The 20,575-nt window shown below is 38.0% G+C and overlaps 2 protein-coding genes across 3 annotated transcripts in view; both read left to right on the forward strand.

Moving 5' to 3' along the window:
• The window catches only part of LOC140613355 (olfactory receptor 4C11-like), an 86,523-nt gene that overhangs the window by 50,139 nt on the left and 15,809 nt on the right, over positions 1–20,575 (forward strand). The window contains exon 1 of one of the 2 annotated variants that reach the window (XR_012014471.1): positions 14,349–14,448. The exons of the other annotated variant lie outside the window; for it this stretch is intronic. The gene's annotated coding sequence lies outside the window, so the exon portion shown is untranslated. Of the gene's footprint in view, positions 1–14,348; positions 14,449–20,575 lie in introns of those variants that run through there. 2 annotated transcript variants of the gene reach the window in all.
• Positions 19,088–20,120, forward strand: LOC140613353 (olfactory receptor 4C11-like). The gene has a single exon (XM_072791886.1). The coding sequence runs from the start codon at positions 19,088–19,090 to the stop codon at positions 20,000–20,002; it is 915 nt and encodes a 304-aa protein (XP_072647987.1). The 3' UTR covers positions 20,003–20,120.

The following is a 20,575-nucleotide window of genomic DNA, read 5'->3' on the forward strand; positions in this document are numbered from 1 at the left end:
GATGCTGAGGAATGTTCATTCCATCCCTACACTCAGAACTTTTGATCAGGAAAGGATGCTGTATTGTGTCAAATGCTTTCTCTGCATCTATTTAGACAATCATATAGTTCTTGTTTTTTTCTTGTTGATATGATTTATCATGTTGATTGTTTTATGAGTGTTGAACCAGCCTAAATCCTACTGGTCATTGTGAATAATCTTCTTAATGTACTAATGTATTGGATCCTATTGGCTAGTAATTAGTTGATAATTTTTGCATCTGTGTTCATCAGGGATATTGGACTATAATTCTCCTTTTTTGGGGGGGTCTTTGTCTGGTTTTGGAAATAAGGTGATGGTGGCCTCATAAAACAAGTTTGAAAATTTTCCGTCCCTTTCTATCTTTCAGAATACCTTTAGTAGAATAGGTATTTTTACTTCTTTAAACATTTGATGGAATTCCCCTGGGAAGCCATCTGGCCATGGAATTTTGTATCTTGGGAGGTTTTTGATGACTGCTTCAATTTCCTTTCTGGTTATCGGCCTGTTCAGGTTTTCTATTTCTTCCTGTTCCAGTTTTGGTAGTTTGTGGTTTTCCAGAAATGTGTCCATTTTTCTAGAATGCATATTTTATTGGCGTATAGCTGGTCATAATGTTTTAAAAATCATTTGTGTTTCCTTGGTATTGGTTTTGACCTCTACTTTCTCATTCATGATTTTATTAATTAGAGTCTCTTCTCTTTTCTTTTTAATAAGGCTGGCAATGATTTATCTATATATCAATTCTTTCAAAGAACCAAGTCCTGGTTTGGTTGATCTGTTCCACAGTTCTTCTGGTCTCTATTTCTTTGAGTTCTGCTCAAATCTTTATTAACTCTCTTCTTCTGCTTGGTGTAGGTATGATTTACTGCTCTTTCTCCAGTTCCTTTCGATGCAAGGTTAGCTTGTGTATTTGAGTTTTTTCCAGTTTTTTGAGGGATGTTTGTATTGCAATGTATTTCCCTCTCAGGACTCTTTTTGGTGTATCCCAAAGATTTTGAATGGTTGTATCTTCATGCTCATTAGTTTCCATGAATCTTGTAAATTCTTCTCTAGTTTCCTGGTTGACCCTGTCATCTTTTAGCAGGATGGTCTTTAAGCTCCACGTGTTTGCATTTCTTCCAAATTTCTTCTTGTGATTGAGTACAACTTTCAAAGCATTATGGTCTGAAAATATGCAGGGGACAATTCTTATCTTTTGGTATCAGTTGAGACCTGATTTGTGACCTAGTATGTGGTCTATTCTCGGGAAAGTTCCATGTGCACTTAAGAAAATTGTGTATTCAGTTGTGTTTGGATGTAAAGTTCTGTAAATATTTGTGAAATCCATCTGGTCCAGTGTACCATTTAAAGCTCTTGTTTTTTTGGAGATGTTGTGCTTAGAAGGTCTGTCATTTACAGAAAGTGCCATGTTGACGTCTCCCAGTTTAAATGTATTTTTATCTAAGAATGTCTTAACTTTGGTTATTAATTGATTGATCTACTTGGTAGCTCCCACATTAAAGGCATAAATATTTATGACTGTTAGTTCCTCTTGTTGGATAGATCATTGAAGTATAATATAGTGTCTCTCCTCATCCCTTGCTACAGTCTTTGGAATAAAGATTAATTTATCTGATATGAGGATTGCTACCCCTGCTTTCTTTTGAGGACCATTTGAATGGTAAATAGTTCTCCAACCTTTAATTTTCATGCTGGAGGTGTCCTTATGTCTAAAATGAATCTCTTGTAGACAGCAAATAGATGGGTCTTTCTTTGTTATCCAGTGTGAAACCCTGCATCTTTTGATGCAATCATTAAGCCTATTCACGTTCAGAGGTACTATTGAAAGGTATGAGTTTAGTGTCATCATAATACCTATTCATTCCCCATTTTTGTGGATTATTTCTTTGGGCATCCTCTTTCTTTTACAGAGTCCCCCTTAGTATTTCTTGGAGAGCTGGTTTGGTATTCTTTCAGTTTCTGCCTATCTTGGAAGCTCTTTATCTCTCTTTCTGTTCTGAATGAGAACCTTGCTGGATAAAGTATTCTTCGCTGCATGTTCTTCTCATTTAGGACCCTGAACATATCCTGCCAGCCCTTTCTGCCTGCCAGGTCTCTGTGGAGAGGTCTGCTGTTCATCTAATATTTCTCCACATATAAGTAAGGGATCTCTTGTCTCTTGGTGCTTTAAGTATTTTCTTTTTATCTTTGGAATTTGCAAGTTTCACTATTAAATGTCTAGGTTTTGAACAGTTTTTATTGATTAAAGGGGGGGAAATCTCTCTATCTCCTGGATCTGAATGCCTGTTTCCTTCCCCAAATTAGAGAAGTTCTCAGCCAGTATTAGTTCAAATATGCTTTCTGGTCCTCTGTCCCTTTTGGTGCTTTCTGAAACCCCAATTATATGTAGATTTTTCCTTCTGAGGCTGTTATTTATTTCCCTTAACCTTTCCTCATGGTCTTTTAATTGTTTTTCTCATTTTGCCTCAGCTTCCTTCCTTGCCATCAACTTGTATTCTATGTCACTCACCTGTTCTTCTACCTCATTAACCCTCATCATTAGGATCTCCAATTTGGATTGCATCTCATTTAATTGATTTTTAATTTTGGCTTGATTAGATCTAAATTCTGCTGTCATGATGTCTCTTGAATCCTTTATGCTTTTTTCTTGAGCCACCAGTAGCTTTATAATTGTGCTTCTGAATTGCCTTTATGACATCGTATTTTAATCCAAATTCTGTAACTCTGGCAGAGAGAACTGTTTCTGATTCTTTCTTTTGTGGTGAGTTCTTTCTAGTCGTTTTGCTCAGTGCAGAGTGGCTAAATGAGTTGTAGTGGAAAAAGGAAGAAAAATACAACAAAACAAACAAAACAAACAAAAAAACCAAGGAGGGGTTTCCTCTGGTTCTATATACTGTAAATCGCTCCACTTCCCCTCGAACTTTCCATTGTTGATCAGGCAAGAATTTGCTCTTTCCTTGTCCTTCCAGCTGGACTTCTGGGGGAGTGGTCTGCTGTGCTGATTCTCAGGTGTGTGTACCTGAGATAGATGCCCCGTCCCCTGACAGGTGCATGGATCAGTGGGAGCTGTTTATCCTGTGAGGCCCCTGTTCCCTTGCGGCCCCACCCCTCCCAGGAACAGGATGATACCAGGAAGAACACCACTGGCGGCGGCCAGGCTTGCAGCTCTGGAGTCAGATCCTGAAGTAACTTCTGTAGCATCCCAGTACACATTGGCCTGGATGTAACTGAGGGCGGGATTGGGGCACAGACAGCTCGTGGGTGTTGGCAGCCGGGGCGTCCTTGCGGTCCTGTGCCTTCCCCGCCTCCACCTATGACGGGGGGAGTGCAGGGTCCTGGTCTGTGTCCCCTGATGCTCTGTGATCAAGGGCATGTGCTGCTGGAATCCCACTCCAGGGCCATGGCCCGGATGACAGCAGGGCACAGCCCCCTATGCCCGGAGCCACCACCTGAGCTGCTCCCGAGGCCCCGCCAGGTGCATTCCATCCCTTAACCAAGATGGACCGAGGTATGCAGGGCATCCTCCCCTGGGCACCCCTCCTCTGTTAGTGACTCTGGGAGACTGGAAGTCTCCTGCCCCTCCTGGGATCCTGCTCAAGTTCCCTGCGAGCGCCTTCAGTCCAGGAAGATTCTGGTGCGGATATTGAATGTTCCTGCTTCTCTGGGGCTGGGCTTTCTTGTCCTGGAGGCTTTCCCAGCCCCCCTTAGCCGTGCTCTTGTGGGGGCCTCTCCCTTACTGGATTGTTTTTTATTTATTTTTTTTCCGCCTTCCTACTTTGTTAGAAGTGCAAACTCTTCTCTCTGTACCGTTCCAGCTCTTATCTTTATAAATCTGAGTTCGAATTTGTAGGTTTTCAAGATGATTTGAAAGTTATATAGGTAAGTTGGTGGGGACAGGTGACGTGGGGACCCTGCTACTCCACCATCTTGCCCCGGCCAGCCTTCGACCTTTATCAAGTTCTAAAACCTTGCATGTTTCACAGATGTAAAGACATGGACCTCATTCTGAGGTCCTTCCCAGTGTTTGTACTATGGGATCATAATAAAGATCATCCTAAGGGTTTTTGTAAGATGAAGGTCATCATACGGTTATGGACTTTTTCTTCTGTATTGAACATGATAAAAATTGTAAAATATAAAGCTAAGAGAAGTGTTTAATGGTGAAATGTTTTCTAATGCATTTGTAAATTTCCTTCACAATCAAAACATAAAGGACAAACAGAAGCTAGCTGTAAAACCCTTTCACAACTATTCCAACTCTTTATAGCACAAAAGTGAGTCAGTGCTCCTGAAAATTCTGGACTCTGTCATTTTTAAGAGACAATAACAACATTCATATTCTTTGTGATTTCAGGGAGAGTTAGTGGCCTCAGCACTAGTCTGATGCTACTTGCAACTCTCTACCTGGACCATTATGTTCCTGGTCCTTCACAGCTCCTTGAATATACCCCAGGAGTGCTGCATTAGAGTCTCCTTTTCTAGAATTTTAACCCCAGTAATTTTCACATGGCTATTTCCACCTGATCTTTTTTGTTATTTATTGGTTCTTATCATCATTAAAGGTATTGATTTATATGTTTCTGCAATTACCCTCAGGAAATCTGAAGAAAATTCAAACACAGTTGAAACACTACCTGCAAATAGAATCTTTCTCCTCCTTCCCAGGATGAGGTACCCTCCATAGAATAACCAGACCCCTCTGCTTCCAATGATTATGTTCTAATGATCACTACCTGTCTTTTGTTTGCTTCGTTTAAATTTAATTATCGTTGATATATTATATCATTAGTCAGATGTAGAATTTAGTAATTCATCAGTTGCTATAATACCCAGTACTTATCACCTCATGTGTCCTCCTTAAAGCCTGTCAACTGGTTACCGCATTCCACCACCAATCTCCTCTCCAGCAACCCTCAGTTTCTTTCACATATTAAGCGTCTCTCGTAATTTGTCTCCCTCTCTGATTTCATCCTATTTCAATTTCCCTCCCCTTTTCCATGATCCTGTTTTGTTTCTTAAATTCCACACATGAGTGAAACCGTATGATATTTTTTTTCCTCTAATTGACTTCTTTCTCTCAGAATCATATCCTCTGATTCCATCCATGTTGATGTAAATGGTAAGGCTTAATCCTTCTGATGGCTGCATAATAGTCCATTGTATTATCCACCACATCTTTATCCATTCATCTGTGGTTGGACATCGGGACCTTTCCACAGTCTGTCTATCTTGCATATTCCTGCTGTGAACATTGGGGTACAGGTGGTCCTTGAATCCATATATTTGTATCTTTGGAGTAAATTGCTAGTAGTTCAATTGCTGCATTGTAGGGTAGCTCTATTTTCAACCTCTTGGGGACCTCCATACTGTTTTCCAGAGTGGCTGCATCAGCATGCATGCTCACTAGTATTGTGAGAGGGTCCTCTTTCTCTGCATCCTCACCGACATTTGTCGTTTCCTGACTTGTCAATTTTAGCCATTCTGACTGGTGTGAGATGGTATCTCATTGTGGTTTTGAGTTGTATTTCCCTGATGTCAAGGCATGTGGAGCATTTTTCATGTGTCTGTTGGCCATTTGTAGGTCTACTTTGAGAAACGTCTGTTCAACTCTTTTATTTCCTGACAGCAATGTTTTTGGGGTGTGGAGTTAAATAATTTTCTTTAGAGATCTTGAATACTAGCCTGATGCATCATTTGCAAATATCTTCCGTATTCTGTAGGTTGCCTTTTCTTTTTGTTGACTATTTCCTTTCCTTTGTGAAAGCTTTATATCTTGATGAATCCAGATAGTTCATTTTTGCTTTTCTTTCCGTTGCCTGGAGAGCTGTGTCTAGCAAGAAGTTGCTGTGGCTGAGGTGAAAGATGTTTCAGCATGTGCCCTCCTCTAGGACTTTGATGGATTCTTGTCTCACAGGTCTATCACCAACTTTTGGGTCACTTTTTGTGTTGGTATAAGAAAATGATCCAGTTCCATTCTTCTGCAATGTGGCTGTCCAATTATCCCTCACGATTTGTTGAAGAGACTGTCTATTTTCCATTGGATATTCCTCCCTGGTTTGTTGTTGCATTGAACGTGTAGATTGCTCTGGGTAGCATAGACATTTTCACAATATTTGTTCTTCCAATCATGAGCATGGAACTTTTTTCCAATAAATTCTGTCATCTTTAATTTATTTTAAGTATTCTAAGTTTTCAGAGTACAGATCTTTTTTTACCACTTTGGTTAGGTTTGTTCGTAGGTATTTTTGATTTTTGGTGCAATAGTCAATAGGATTAATCCCTTAATGTCACTGTCTTCAGTCTTACTGTTACTGTATAGAAAGGCAACTTATTTCTGAGCATTGATTTCATATGCTGCCATGTGCTGAATATTTATATGAGATATAGCAATATTTGAGTGGAGTCTTTTGGATTTTCCACATATAATATCATGTCATCTGTAAAGAGTGAGAGTTTGATGACTTCTTTGCTGATTTGGATGCCTTTTATTCCTGTTTTTTCCTTTTTGTCAACGTGCTGAGGTTAAGTTGTCTCGTTCTATTTTGAACAACAGTGGTGAGTCGGTATCCCTGCTGTGTTACTGACCATTGATTGAGAATGATATTTTCTGTGGGTTGTTGTTTGTATATATATATATATATATATATATATATATATATATATATATATATACAGCTTTTATGATATTGAGAAAAGTTCCCTGTATCCCTACACTCTGGAGAGTTTTAATCAGGAAAGGATGCTGTATTTTGTCGAATACTTTTTCTGCATCAACTGAGAGGATCATATGGTTGTCATCCTTTTTTTTTTTTCATCCTTTCTTTTATTAACGTGATGTACCACTCTGATTGATTTGTAGATGTTGAACCACCCTTGAAGCCCAGAAAGAAATCCCACTTGGTCATGGTGATTAATCCTTTTAATGTACTTTTGGATCCTATTGGCTCTCTCCTGAGAATTTTTGCATACTTGTTTATTCGGGATGTTGTTCTGTATTTTTCCTTTTGGTTTTGGGATCAAGGTAATGCTGGTCTTATAGAATAAGTTTGGAAGTATTCCTTCCATTTACATTTTTTGATATAGCTTCCAAAAATAGGTATTAATTCTTCCCTAAATGTTTGGTAGAATTCCCCTAGGAAGTCATCTGGTCTATAGTTCTAGTTTGTTAGGTGATCTTTGATTATTGCTTCAATGTCTTTACTGGTTTTGATTCTGTTCAGGCTTTCTATTTCTTCTTGCTTCAGTTTTTGTAGGTCATGTGTTTCCAGGAATGCTTTCATTTCTTCTAGATTGCCTAATTGGTTGGCATATAATTGCACATAGCAATCTATGAAATTGTTTGTATTTCCTTGGTGTTGGTAGTGATCTCACCTCTTTCATTTATGGTTTTATTTATTCAGGTCCTTGATCTTTTGTTTTTGATAGGTCAGTCTAGTGGTTTATTGATCTTATTAATTCTTTCAAAGTAACCAGCTCCTAGTTTTGTTGTTCTAGTCTACTGTTCTTTTAGTTTGTATTTCATCAATTTCTGCTATAATCTTTATTATTTCTCTTCTCTTGCGACATTTAGCTCCTTTAGGTGTAAGGTTAAGTTGTGTAGTTGAGACTTTTCCTGTGTTGAGAACAGCTTGTATCACTGTATACTTCTCTCTTCAGACTGCCTTTGCTTCATCTGAACTGTTGTGTTTTTTCCTTTTATTTCATTTCATGGATTTTTAAAGATTTTTCTTTAGTTTCTTCTTTGACCCATTCATTCTTTAGTAGGATGCTTTAACCCGAATGAATTTTGTCCCTCCTAAATTTCCTGTTGTGATTGAGTTCAAAATTCCAATCATTATAGTCAGAAAAATTGCAGGGATTAATCCCAATCTTTTGAATTCAGTTGAGACCTGATTTTTGATTCAGCTGTGATCGATAATGGAAAATGATCTGTATTCACTCAAGAAGAATATGTAGTCTTTTGCTTTAGGAAGGCATGCTCTGAATATGTCTGTAATGTCCGTCTGGACCAGTGTGTCATTCAAAGCCCTTGTTTCCTTACTGAAATTCTGCTTTGATGATCTGTGCATTTTTGTGAATGTTGTGTTAAAGATGCCCACTATTACTGTATTATTGTCAAAGTGTTTCTTAATTCTGTTGTTATTTGCTTTATATATTTGGGTGCTCCTCTATTAGAGTCTAAATAATTGCAGTTTTAATTCTTCTTGTTTGATGGACCACTTAATTATGATACATTGTCCTTCCTCATCTCTTATGATAGTCTTCAGGTTAGAAACTAATGTGTCTGATATAAAGATTGCCTCCTAAAGTTTTTTTTTTTTTTTTATGTCCAGATAAATGGTTCTCTTCCTCCTCGCTTTTGATCTGGAAGTGTCTTTCGGTCTAAATTGTGCCGATTGTAGATATCCAAATTGAACCTATGACTTTTGATTCTAGTATTTAGCCCATTCATATTTAGAGTGAAAATTGAGCGATACGAATCCATTGTCATTTTTTAACATGTAAAGTCATTATTTCTGAATATTATCTCTGTTCATTTCTGGTTTATGTTACCTTGGGGTCTCTTTTCACTTCCAGGATCCTCTAATATTTCTTGGTGGGCTGGTTTAGTGATCACAAGTTCTTTTAGTTTCTCTTTTTCCTGAAGCTCTTTATTTCTCCCTCTATTCTTAATGACAGGCTTGTTGGATATAGTATCCTTGGCTGCATACTGTTTTCATTTAGCACCCTGAATATATCATGCCAGTACTATGGGGCCTTCCAGGTCTCTGTGGATAAGATTTCTGGGAGTCTTTTTTTTCCTACCCTCATAGGTTCAGGACCTCTTGTCCTGAGAGGCTCTCAGAAATTTTTCTTTGTCTCTGAAATTTACAAGCTTCACTGTTATATGTTGGGGTGTTAGCCTACTTTTGTATTGATTTTGAGGGGGATACTTTGTTCCTTCTGAATCAGAATGCCTGTCTCCTTCCTCAAATTAGAGGAATTTTCAGCTATAATATGCTCATGTATACCTATTTTCCCACTTTCTCTCTTACTTTTTCCTCTTCTTTTGGGACCTCAATTATGCTAATATTGTTTCATATTATGTTTTGACTTATCTCTCAGATTTTTCCCTTGTGATCCTGTAGTTGTTTATCTCTCTTTTTACTTCATTTTCTTATTCTTCTCAATTTCTTTTCTAATCACTGATCCTCTCTTCTGTCTCATATTTCTTAGTAGTTAGAGCCTCCATTTTTTATTGCATCTCAGGAATAGCCTTTTAATTTTTGAACTCCTTAGATTTTAGTTCTTTTATTTTGCCAGAAAGAACGCTCTAGTATCTTATATGCTTTTTTCAGTCTATGTAGTATCTTTATAATTTTTATTCTGAATCAAGTTCCAACATGTTGCTTCTATCCCTACTTATTAAATTTTTGGCAGTGAATACTGCCTTGTGTACTCTTTTTTGAAGTGGGTTCTTCTGTTTTGTCATTCTGACCAGATAGGAAGAGATGAAAGAGAACAAAATACTAAAATGCAACAGTGATTCCAGAGGAACATACGTGAAACAAATCAGAAGCAACAGTAAAATAATTAAAGAAAGAGAGAGAATATAACAAGATGCTGAACATACGGAGCACAACACTAGATCTTCGGTGTATTTTGGCCTGCTTCTCTGAAGAAACTAGAACCCAAAATTGTAAAGAAAGGCAAACTTATATATAATCAAAACAATTAATTAAATTCATTGACAGGATAAAATAGAACTATAAAATGAAAATTAAAAAGACTTTAAAAAGAGTTGATAAAATAAGAAATTATTTAAAAACCAACAAAAGATTAATGTAAAAGAGTGAAGAAACATGAGAAAAACCCTTAAATTCTATATACTATTTTCCTCTAGTGCTGGAGTTTGGCAGTTCTCTATCATCGATAACCTCAGTCTTAGCAGATGTCCTTTTGGATCTTCTGGGTGCCTGGTGCAGTGACTCTCACGTGTCTTTGCCCTGGACTGTATTGCACTGCCTTTTGCAGGGAGCCAGGCTAAATATACAGCTCCAGATTGCTCTATGTGACTTTTGTTGCCTTAAGGCTTTTTGTACCGTTATGGGAGATAAGAAGGAAAATCAGAGGTGCACCCCCACATCTAGCCCTCACGCTGAAAGTTCATGTCCCCTACTCTTCAGTGAGTGCTCAGGGAAAAGCAGTCAATCACTGCTATTTCTCTGGTTTCAGTTCACATTCAGTGCTAACCCAGCCTGTGACCCAGTGCATGTAATCCAATTTCAGGAATCCAAGTTTTAAAGACTTATGTGGCACTCAGCAATAATACACCTCCTGGAGAAGTGGGGGCCTCTCAGTGTTTCTGTCACTTTCTGGGCCCCTCCGCAGGGAGCAGTCACCGCACCTTGCTGACGTTCCCTGTTTATGGCAAGACTGAGTTGAATGTTGGTCTTGGGCTGACTGTTTGCAATGAGGTACTCTGCCCCAATGCCTCGGAACACTCTGCTGCACTCTGGTACCCCCATTCTTTTTGTGATGCCAGGAATCTTGAGACCTTGCTGTCAAACCCAGTATTCCATCTTTCTTCACCTCCTGATCACCCTTCAGGCAAACTTGTAAAAGTCCCAATTTTGCACTCCACTGCTTACACCATCATCTGGTACTTGAATAATGGAGGCTTCAATGCCCATGGTTTATCCTCTGATAGATGGCCTCAGATTCATTTCTCTATACACCCTGCATTGCTCAAAGTGATGTTTTTCTATTTGTAGAATTGTAGCAACTTTTTCTCAGATCGCCAGTTGATTTTGCAGTTGTTTGGTATGATTTGTTAAGTATCCAGCTGATTTCCAGAGACGAGAGATGATGAAGATCCCCTACTCCTCTGCCATGTTAAGTCTCACCCCATTCTGCAGCTTTAAATAGGTGGTCAAAGTAGTCTTCACGGAAGACATCACATTGGAATAAATACTTGAAGAGAGTGAAGGTGTCAGCCATGTGGATATACACCACAGTAATGTCTTGGAGGGTATGAGGCTAATGAGATGGGATCCTTGAGAGTACTAGGTGAGATGAAAGGGGATTGTTGGGTCTAGATCACATAGAGCCTTGTAGGTTGCATTACATGTCTTCCCTTTAGATGAAATGAAGTGGAGCACCATTGGAGAACTTTGATCAGAGAAGAGACGAGACATGACTCCCCTATTTTGTCTGATACTAGTATTTCATCCTTAGCTTTCCTTTTGCTTCTATTTGCATGGTAAATGTTTTTTCATCCCTTCTCTTTTCACCTATGTGTGTCTTAGGTCTCAAGGGAGTCCAACAATAAAAAATTGTATATAATAATTTTAAATATTATGTACCAACATGGGTGCATCTAATTACATAAAACAACTATTAACAGACAAAAGGAAGGAATTGATAGTACTACAGTAGTAGTGAATTCTAACTTCTCAATTATATCAATAGAGAGATATCCAGACAAAATATCAAAAAGAAAAGAGTGGCTTGAAGGACACATGTGACCAAATGGACCTAACATTTATTTTCAGAACATTATATCCTAATGCAACAGAAGATAGTTTCTTTTCTGGTTCACTGGGACATTCTCTTGAATAGATCACATAGGCTACAAGCAAAAAAGCCTTAAGAAACTAAAAAAGATTGAAATCATATTATATACCTTTTTTGTTCCCAGTGGTATGAAACTATAAGTACTTACAAGAAGAAACCTAGAAAGAACACAAATACATGGAGGCTATATAACCTGCTCCTGAACAATGAACAGGTGAACTAAACAATCAGACAAGAAATAAAAATATACATGGAGACAGATGAAAATGATACGGGGTTAATATCTAAAAGACGTAAAGAATGTATAAAACTCACCACCACAAAGACTGAAAATCTGACTTAAAAATGGTCAGAGAACCCGAATAGACATTTTTTCCAAGAAGACACATAAATAACAAGTCAACAAATCAAAAGATGTTCAACATCATTCATCATCAGGGAAATGCAAATCAAAACCACAATGAGATGTCACCTCATGCCTGTCAGAATGGCTAAAATTCAAAAAACAAGAAATAAGGAGTGTTGCAAAGACTTTGAATAAAATGAACCCTCATACACTGCTGGTGGGAATGTAACCTGGTGCAGCCACTGTGGAAGCATGGTGGAGTTTTCTCAAAAATGAAAAATAAATATGATATGATCCAGTAACTCCACTATTGGATTTTTTCAAAATGATTTAGCAATGATATGGATGGAGTTTGGGGGTCTAATATAAGTGAATAACTCGGACAAAGAAAGACAAATATCATGTGAATTCACTCATATGTAGATTTAAGAGGAAAACAAATGGAAAGAAAAAAGGAGACCAAAAAACTCATATTCTTAAATACTGAGAATAAAAAGGCGGTTGCCAAAGGGAAGTTGGCCAGATGGGTGAATAGGGTGAAGGGAATTGAGAGTACACCTGTTATGGTGAGCACTAAGCAATGTATAGAATTGTCAGACAAAAAAAATGTGCATTTTATTGTATGTAATGTATAACTTTAGTTGCTTTTGAAACAAAAAAATCTTTTAAAGTATTTTCTTTAGTTTTTATAAATTTATTTTTTATTGGTGTTCATTTCCACTTTCTCTTCTGCTTTGTTGCTGAGTTAATAACTTCCATATATTATAGAAATTGTAGAAATTTTAATTACTCATTTTCAAGTATTAGATTATATCAGTATTATTAAGATGGATAATAATTATTATATATACAGTAACATTTTCTAGAATAGGAAATTGGGAGAAGTGAAGAAAGTTGCTTAAATTCACAGAGACATGAATCATGAAGCTAGAATACAGTCATATCACATGTGTTGGAATGTGCACCTGTGCTCAGAGTTTTGTGTGTTGTTAGAAAACATTCAATGTAAAGAGTAAAGCCTTTGGAATTTTAGCCTATACTTCAGTGTGACTTGAAGGAATACTTTCTCCTAAGGGCACCAGTGGAGCAGTTGGTAACAGAAATGAGATGGGTCCCTTCAGAGTCTTGGAGGGGAGAAGGACTCTGTGGGAAGAATCTGCCTCTTGACAACCTTCTCTGGGATTACTTGGCACCATGGTTTGCAGTGATCCAGGAGTGACTGAGCTTAGTAGTTTAAGAGCATATCCTTTGGGATTGGGGGGGAAGGGCAGAGCTCTTATCCCTCCAAAGGCTGGGTATTTGTGAACTTCTATGAATTGTCTATATATATCAGGTGTAGGAAGAAGAAATGTTAGTCCACTTGCTCTGCCAAGGAATTGTTTTGGGGTACGAGAGCTGGCTTTAGAGATGTTTCTATCATAGAATAGTGGGAATTATACATTTATATTCTAGAAAATTCTAACAGTAGATATAAGAAACTTTCTGTGATAATTACAGACCTTATTGAAGATTCTAACCCAAGTCTCCAGGAAAGATTAGGGCTACCTATGGTGTATCTTCTCTCCCCATGGATCCTGCAAGGGAAAGCCAAGAAGATACATTTGAAGGACAGTTTACATGTTGCAAACACACTGCACATGATTCATCTTCAAAATAAATCAGATTTTCAAGAGCAAAAACTATGGGCTCTCTATTGGATCTCGTCTATTTCTGTGCAAAAATTATGGTAAGTTTTCAAGCCAACTATGCAATGTTCTTTTCTCGATCACCATTCAGCACTGGATTACTGGCAGTTGCCATTATGTAATTCTCTAAATTTTTGAAAAGCATGAAGTGCCAGAAGCATTTCTCTCAGTGATGAAAAGATTCTGATGTGTCAGGCTTTTTCCTTTCACTGTTCTTGATGCAACACTGTCTCAGGACCAACTCTTATTGAATGAGGTGTACATTGAAGGGTGTAGAGGTATAGTATCCTACACAGGTGGGTTTCTTACTTGCAAGGTTTAAGGCCAACAAAAGTAAAGGCTGTATACTGACCACAGCAGTCAGTATTCTTAGAGAGTGTTGTTAGCACGATACTATGGCACTATGATACTCCTTGTTCCGATATGTTGATGGTAATGTTGGCTGCCAAACCCCTGATACCTAAGAATTACATTTTCGTTTTGATGTTGGAGTAAGGAATGATCTACAGAGTGGAGGAACAGGAAGAAAACGCTAGTGAAATGCTAGGATGAAGCCCTCTTTGGTCCCTAGCAAGATTCTTTGCTCACCCTTGCACTGTATATTTACATTTAAGTATAAATATAAATGCCCGTCTCTTTTTTTTCTGACTTATCAGAATTTTCCATCTGATTGCAAGTCAGGACATGTACTGGATATGTCCATTTTTTTGTTCCTAACCTATTTATGGTTTCTGGCTTTATGCTGGCTCCACTCAAGTGGCTGAGGAATGATGATTCTCATGGCAGTAGGAGGTGGAGTGTCCAAGAAGGAGAGGTTGCCATGGAGCACAAAGGCTAGAGGTACTGGTTTCTTTGTTACTTGTCTCTGCTAAACTGCCTGCCAGCCTAACTTGATTTTCCCAAAATAGAACACTTGAACTTGCCTTATGAGATAAATAATAGATGAACAAAGATATTAAAACAAAAATGAAAAGCGACGATAATTAAGGATTGTTTGATTCAGGACGCACACACACACACACACACACACTCACACACACTTCCCACTGGAAGGTCATTAGCAAGAAGGTTTTCTGTAACACCTGGAAGGTTTTGCTTCGCAGATGGCATCTGAACTGAGTACAGTGTGCACAGTTAGCAATACAGAGTGGAGGTCTAATCAGAGGAAGTCCTTTATAACTAAGAAATAGTGAAAATTTAGTGAATGAGATGGTGTGGAGGCATATTTATTAAGGACAGCAATGTCAGGCATGACTGAAGCATACATGCCCAGAGGCACGGGAGGATATGTGGTGAGCAAGATTATGGCACAGCGTTGGAGGGCTTTCAAAGTTATGGTGAGTATTTCAGCCTTTGCATTAGAAAACCATAGTAACCATTTTATTATATTCATGGTTCTCTATATTTTTAGAATGTGCTATTCCATTTCAAGTTATAGCAAGGTGATAAAATGAGGTAGAGGATGCAGGATGAGGAGAAGAGAGAATATCTGAAATTGTGTCCTTTCTTTCTGTTTAGCAACATGGATGGTCCATTTAAAGAATTCTGAGATTATGGGCAGCCCAGGTGGCTCAGCGGTGTAGCACCTGCCTTAGGCCCCCAGCGTGATTCTGGAGACCTGAAATCCATTCCATGTCAAACTCCCTGCGTGGAGCCTGCTTCTCCCTCTGCCTGTGTCTATGCCTCTCTCTCTGAGTCTCTCATGAGTAAATGAATAAAATCTTTAAAAAAAATCTAGGATTGGCCATTTGTAGTTCTGATGTTTGTGAAATACCAAGAAGATTTTGTGGTACATATGAGATGATAACTTTCACAATGCAAACTCATATAGGTACCAAAATCAAATTGATGTTTTCCTCAACAAAATAGTGTGAGACTTTTTTTTAAAGATTTTATTTATTTATTCATAAGAGACAGAGAGAGATAGAAGCAGGGACACAGGCAGAGGGAGAAGCTGGCTCCATGCAGGGAGCCCAACGTTGGACTCAATCCCAGGTCTCCAGGATCACACCCTGGACTAAAGGTGGTGCTAAACAGCTGAGCTACTAGGGCTGCCCTACCGTGAGACATCTTATTAAGAATTTAATGAATATTAGACAGTACATGAAAAAAATTATCTTCTATGTTTCGTGAATCTAACATGATTCTGCTTTTAGGCCAGTGGAAATGCTCTGTATGATATTATAATGATGGATGCATGTCCTTAACATTTACCCAAATCCATAGAATGTACCACAAGAAGAGTGAACCCTAGGGTTAACTCTGGCCTCTCATTGATGATGGTGTTATGGTGATTATGTCTAATCAATTGTGACAAGTCTGGCATTCAGAACATTAGTGTGCAAAACAGTTGTGCATCTCTTTTATGGGTAAATAAACAAGGTAGATTAATATCTTTGAAAGTTGATACTAATCATCATAATGGAAAATTGATACTAATAATCCTAATGAAAGCAACGATTGCAATTGCAGGTGCACAGACCTCTATCTCCCATGCTTTGTACATACTGAATTATTTAGCCTTCATAGAAACCCTAAAAAGTAGGTTGCTTTGCTCTTAATGTTTACAGGTGAAGAAAATGAAGCACAGAGATATCAAGGGACTTGTTACATATCTCACCATAGTGGGCAGTTGGGTGGGGTACAAATCTACGCTGTGTGACTTCGGTTTCTAAGCACTATCGCTGTGCTAACCTACCTCCTGCCCTGCTTTAGAATATCTGCATCTTAGGAAACCTAATTTAGAATGTCTTTCTTCAGTTAAAGTTATGATTCACCTGTTAACATAATTCTGAATTTTTCACTCCTAAGCTATTCTTTAGAAATTTGTAATCTTCTCTCTTTTCTCTTTGTATTCTTCTAATATCAATGATAGTGTGCCTTACATAATGAATGATCTCAACTATATTTATCTTAACTCTCAAAATATTAAGAGCAGTGGAATATTTTTCCCATTCTTTACAATAACTCCAGATATTTGTGAGTCAATACTTAAAAGAAAAGATTATTGTAGGATTATGAGAGAAGTGAGTAGATAGTATAATTTTAAAATGTTTTGGAAGTAAGCTAAATTAAAATAGGAAAATTGGCTAAATTAAAACAGGAAAAGGGAAAAAGCCCCAGAAACACAGTAAAAGTAAAATCATGAGAGTGAAAGAAGCAGAGGTGGCAATTAATAGTTCTTACTCACTAAAAGCCAGGTATTTTTCTCATTTTATCTACCTAGGTACCATGATTATGCTCAAAGTGACTTTCCCAAACCAGTATATAGTGGAACTAGGATTTGAACTCAAGACATAGGGATCTAGCACCTGTGTTCTTGACCAGAAAATGTAATGTTTTGCTAGATTAATAGCCTTTCCAGATAAAATATCAAGACTGCAAAATATAAACTGACAAAAGATGAAAAATTCTCAGGTGGTCAATCATTAAATATAAAATGCAGTAAAACTGGGCATACCAGGTGGCTCGTTGTTTTGGCGCCACCTTCTGCCCAGGGCCTGATCCTGGAGACCCCGAATCCGGTCCCACGTCGGGCTCCTTGCATGGAGCCTACTTCTCCCTCTGCCTAATTCTCTGCCTCTGTGTCTCTCATGAACAAATAAATAAAAATCTTTTTAAAAAATGCAGTAAAACTGTTAAATGTGGCTTATGATAAAAAGGTATATGCACATAATAAAATATAGTTATTTACTATTATCCCAGTGAGGTAATAAGATAATGTCACAAAATAACTTGTGTTTGCATGTTCTTCAGCTTTTTTGGAATATCATCAACCTTGAAATATTGGCATACTTGTATATACAAAAGAGATACACATATACAAGTATATTGTTAGAATGTTTAAAAAACACATAAAAATAGTCATTTCTGGAGAGTAGGATCATAGAGTCAATAATTTTGAGACAGAGTGTAATTTTCTTCTCTCATTCCTCTGTGTACTTTGAAGAATTAATGATATCATGAATTTTTTGAAAATAAAATATAGTTAATAAATGGACACAAAATATTGAAGAACCTTTTAATAATTACCAATAGCAATGACAATATCAAGCATTTGGGGCAGCAATATCATGATTGTAAAATTACTCTGAATTGTTGTTTGTGAGAATGAAAATTGAAAGCAACAGCACTATCTCGGTGGACAAAGGGTCAAATAAATACCATTTAGAAAAATTTTACAATGTCGGTTATGAAATGAACAATTGAACCATGGAAAATATAGTAACATGGGAAGAAGTGTTATAATAATTCCAAGTCAAAATCAGAACACACAATGGCATACAATGATTTTAGTGACAAACTATATATGCTATGGACAAGAACTTCAAACAGAAAAATCATAACATAGTATATTTAATTATCGAATTTTCTTCAAATGGTATTTTTAGAAATAAGGCAACTCAGGGTCAAAAAGGAACATATATGTGTAAAAACACTGTTTAGAATATAGACATCATTAAGATTTTTCTTCCACATTGAATTCATATGCAGAGATTCTCGATGACATCAGTTTAATAGAACAGTAAAGAGGGTAAACAGGAAATTTCCTCAATTATGACAAACCTCAAAGTTTTCCAGGCCTTTGTTATCAAATATGATTATCAGTGAAGGTGACATAGAACACAAGAGGTTAAAGACTGTCAAAATAAGTTTTTGTAAAGGATATTTCATCCAAGATACTGATAGGCTCAGAGATGAAGTCAGGGACCCCAAAAACAGTGAACTCAACTGAGGATATTTTCTTCAGGACGTTTCTCCAACATAATGAGTGCTAAATAATATCGGAATAGTGTTTTTCAGATTTCGGAGAACATAGATAAAATGAAAAATACATGAACTAGATGTGTGTATACATGATCATAAAAATCTTTTTTTCATTCTTAAGGAAACTCAAGGTAAAGTAGGGCGACTATTAGACATAAATTTTCAGGTGAAGGCCAAATTCTTTTTTTGTTTTAAGATTTTATTTATTTATTAATGAGAGAGAGAGATAGAGAGCAAGTGGCAGAGACACAGGCAGAGGAAGAGGCAGGCTCCATGCTGGGAGCCTGACATAGGACTTGATCCTGGGTTTCCAGGATCATGCCCCAGGCTGAAGGCAGCGCTAAACCACTGAGCCACCCTGGCTGCCTGAAGGCCAAGTTTCAAGGCAGTGAAGGCACCTGACCAAGGAAAGTACAAGTTCTGCCATTTTCAAACTTGGTAGGAATCAAAATTTTTAAAGGATATTGACATTTTATTACCCAAATGCAAAGGCTTTGATCCAATTGGGTTAGTTTTTGAATCAATACAGATATCGGGGAGAGGCTTGGACTTTTGCAGATTTACAAAGATTCACAGGGATTAAAAAAATTGGAGGTTAACAGAGCAAAAATAAGGAATTGAGAGGTCAGCCCAATGATCTCCCCAAGATGTCACATCTTTTCTTCTTTTGCAGATTAAGCTTTTATCAAGTTCACTTAACCTGCAAACTACTATGTCAATGAATAGCAGCGTGAATGAATTCATTCTGCTTGGCTTGACACAGGATCCAAGAAAACAGAAAGCAATATTTGGGGTCTTCTTAATGCTTTACCTTGCCACACTGTTGGGAAACTTTCTCATTGTAGTGACTATTAAAAGAAGCAGGACTCTTGGGAGTCCCATGTACTTCTTCCTATTTTACCTGTCCTTTGCTGATGCCTGCTTCTCTACAACCATTGCCCCCAGATTGATTGTGGATGCCATTTCCCAGCAGAAGACCATTTCCTACAAGGAGTGCATGACTCAGGTCTTTTCAGCCCACTTCTTTGGATGCATGGAAATCTTCGTGCTGATCCTGATGGCTTTTGATCGCTATGTAGCCATTTGTAAGCCCTTGCGATACACAACCATCATGAACAGGCATGTCTGCAGTGTGCTGGTGATTCTGGGTTGGGTGGGATCCTGTATCCACTCTTCAGCACAAATTTTCCTGGCTTCGAGATTGCCTTTCTGTGGTCCCAATGTGATTGATCACTATTTCTGTGATTTGCAGCCCTTGTTGAAACTTGCTTGCATGGACACTTATGTAATAAATTTGCTAGTTGTTACTAATAGTGGAGCCATATGCTTGGTGAGTTTCATAATCTTGCTTATCTCCTATGTTGTCATCTTGTACTCTCTGAGAAACCACAGTGCAGAAGGAAGGCGAAAAGCCCTTTCAACCTGCACCTCCCATTTTATTGTGGTTGTCCTATTTTTTGGCCCATGTATATTCATGTATACACGCCCGGCAACCACATTTCCAGTAGACAAGGTGGTGGCAGTGTTTTATACCATTGGGACACCCTTGCTGAACCCTCTGATCTATACACTGAGGAATGCGGAAGTGAAAAATGCCATGAAAAAGTTATGGTGTAGCAAAGGGTGACTTCTGCTGATACATGATATTCAGGGATTCTAATGTATATTTCCTTAACAGTTTGGTTTTCCTTCATGGACAGGAAAGATAAAAAATTTTTCCTTCAGGATTAAAACCAATTAGTATTTGTAATCATGCTTTTTGTATATTTAATTGTATTAATATTAATAAATAGTAATAAATATAAAGACTCCTTATTCTGAGAGGATTGCATTAGAATAAGATTACTTGGGGATCTCTGGATGTCTTGGCAGTTTAGCGCCCGCCTTTGACCCAGGGTGTGATCCTGGAGATCCGGGATCGAGTCCCACATTGGGCTCCCCGCATGGAGCCTGCTTCTCTCACTGTCTGGGTCTCTGCGCCCTCGCCCTCTCTCTGTCTCTCATGAATAAATAAAAAATCTAATAAAAAAAAAGAATAGGATTACTTGAAGTCCAAACCACCTTGAAAAACCTATCATTGGGATCTGTGGGTGGCGCAGCAGCTTGGCGCCTGCCTTTGGCCCAGGGCGCGATCCTGGGCACCCGGAATCGAGTCCCACGTCGGGCTCCCGGTGCATGGAGCCTGCTTCTCCCTCTGCGT

This window comes from Canis lupus, chromosome 21, assembly GCF_048164855.1.
Source record: "Canis lupus baileyi chromosome 21, mCanLup2.hap1, whole genome shotgun sequence".
In the NCBI taxonomy this organism is placed as follows: Eukaryota; Metazoa; Chordata; class Mammalia; order Carnivora; family Canidae; genus Canis; species Canis lupus.

What these genes read in the sequence shown, in the direction of transcription:
- LOC140613353 (XM_072791886.1), top strand. Translation starts at nt 19,088, where the DNA reads ATGTCAATGAATAGCAGCGTGAATGAATTCATTCTGCTTGGCTTGACA.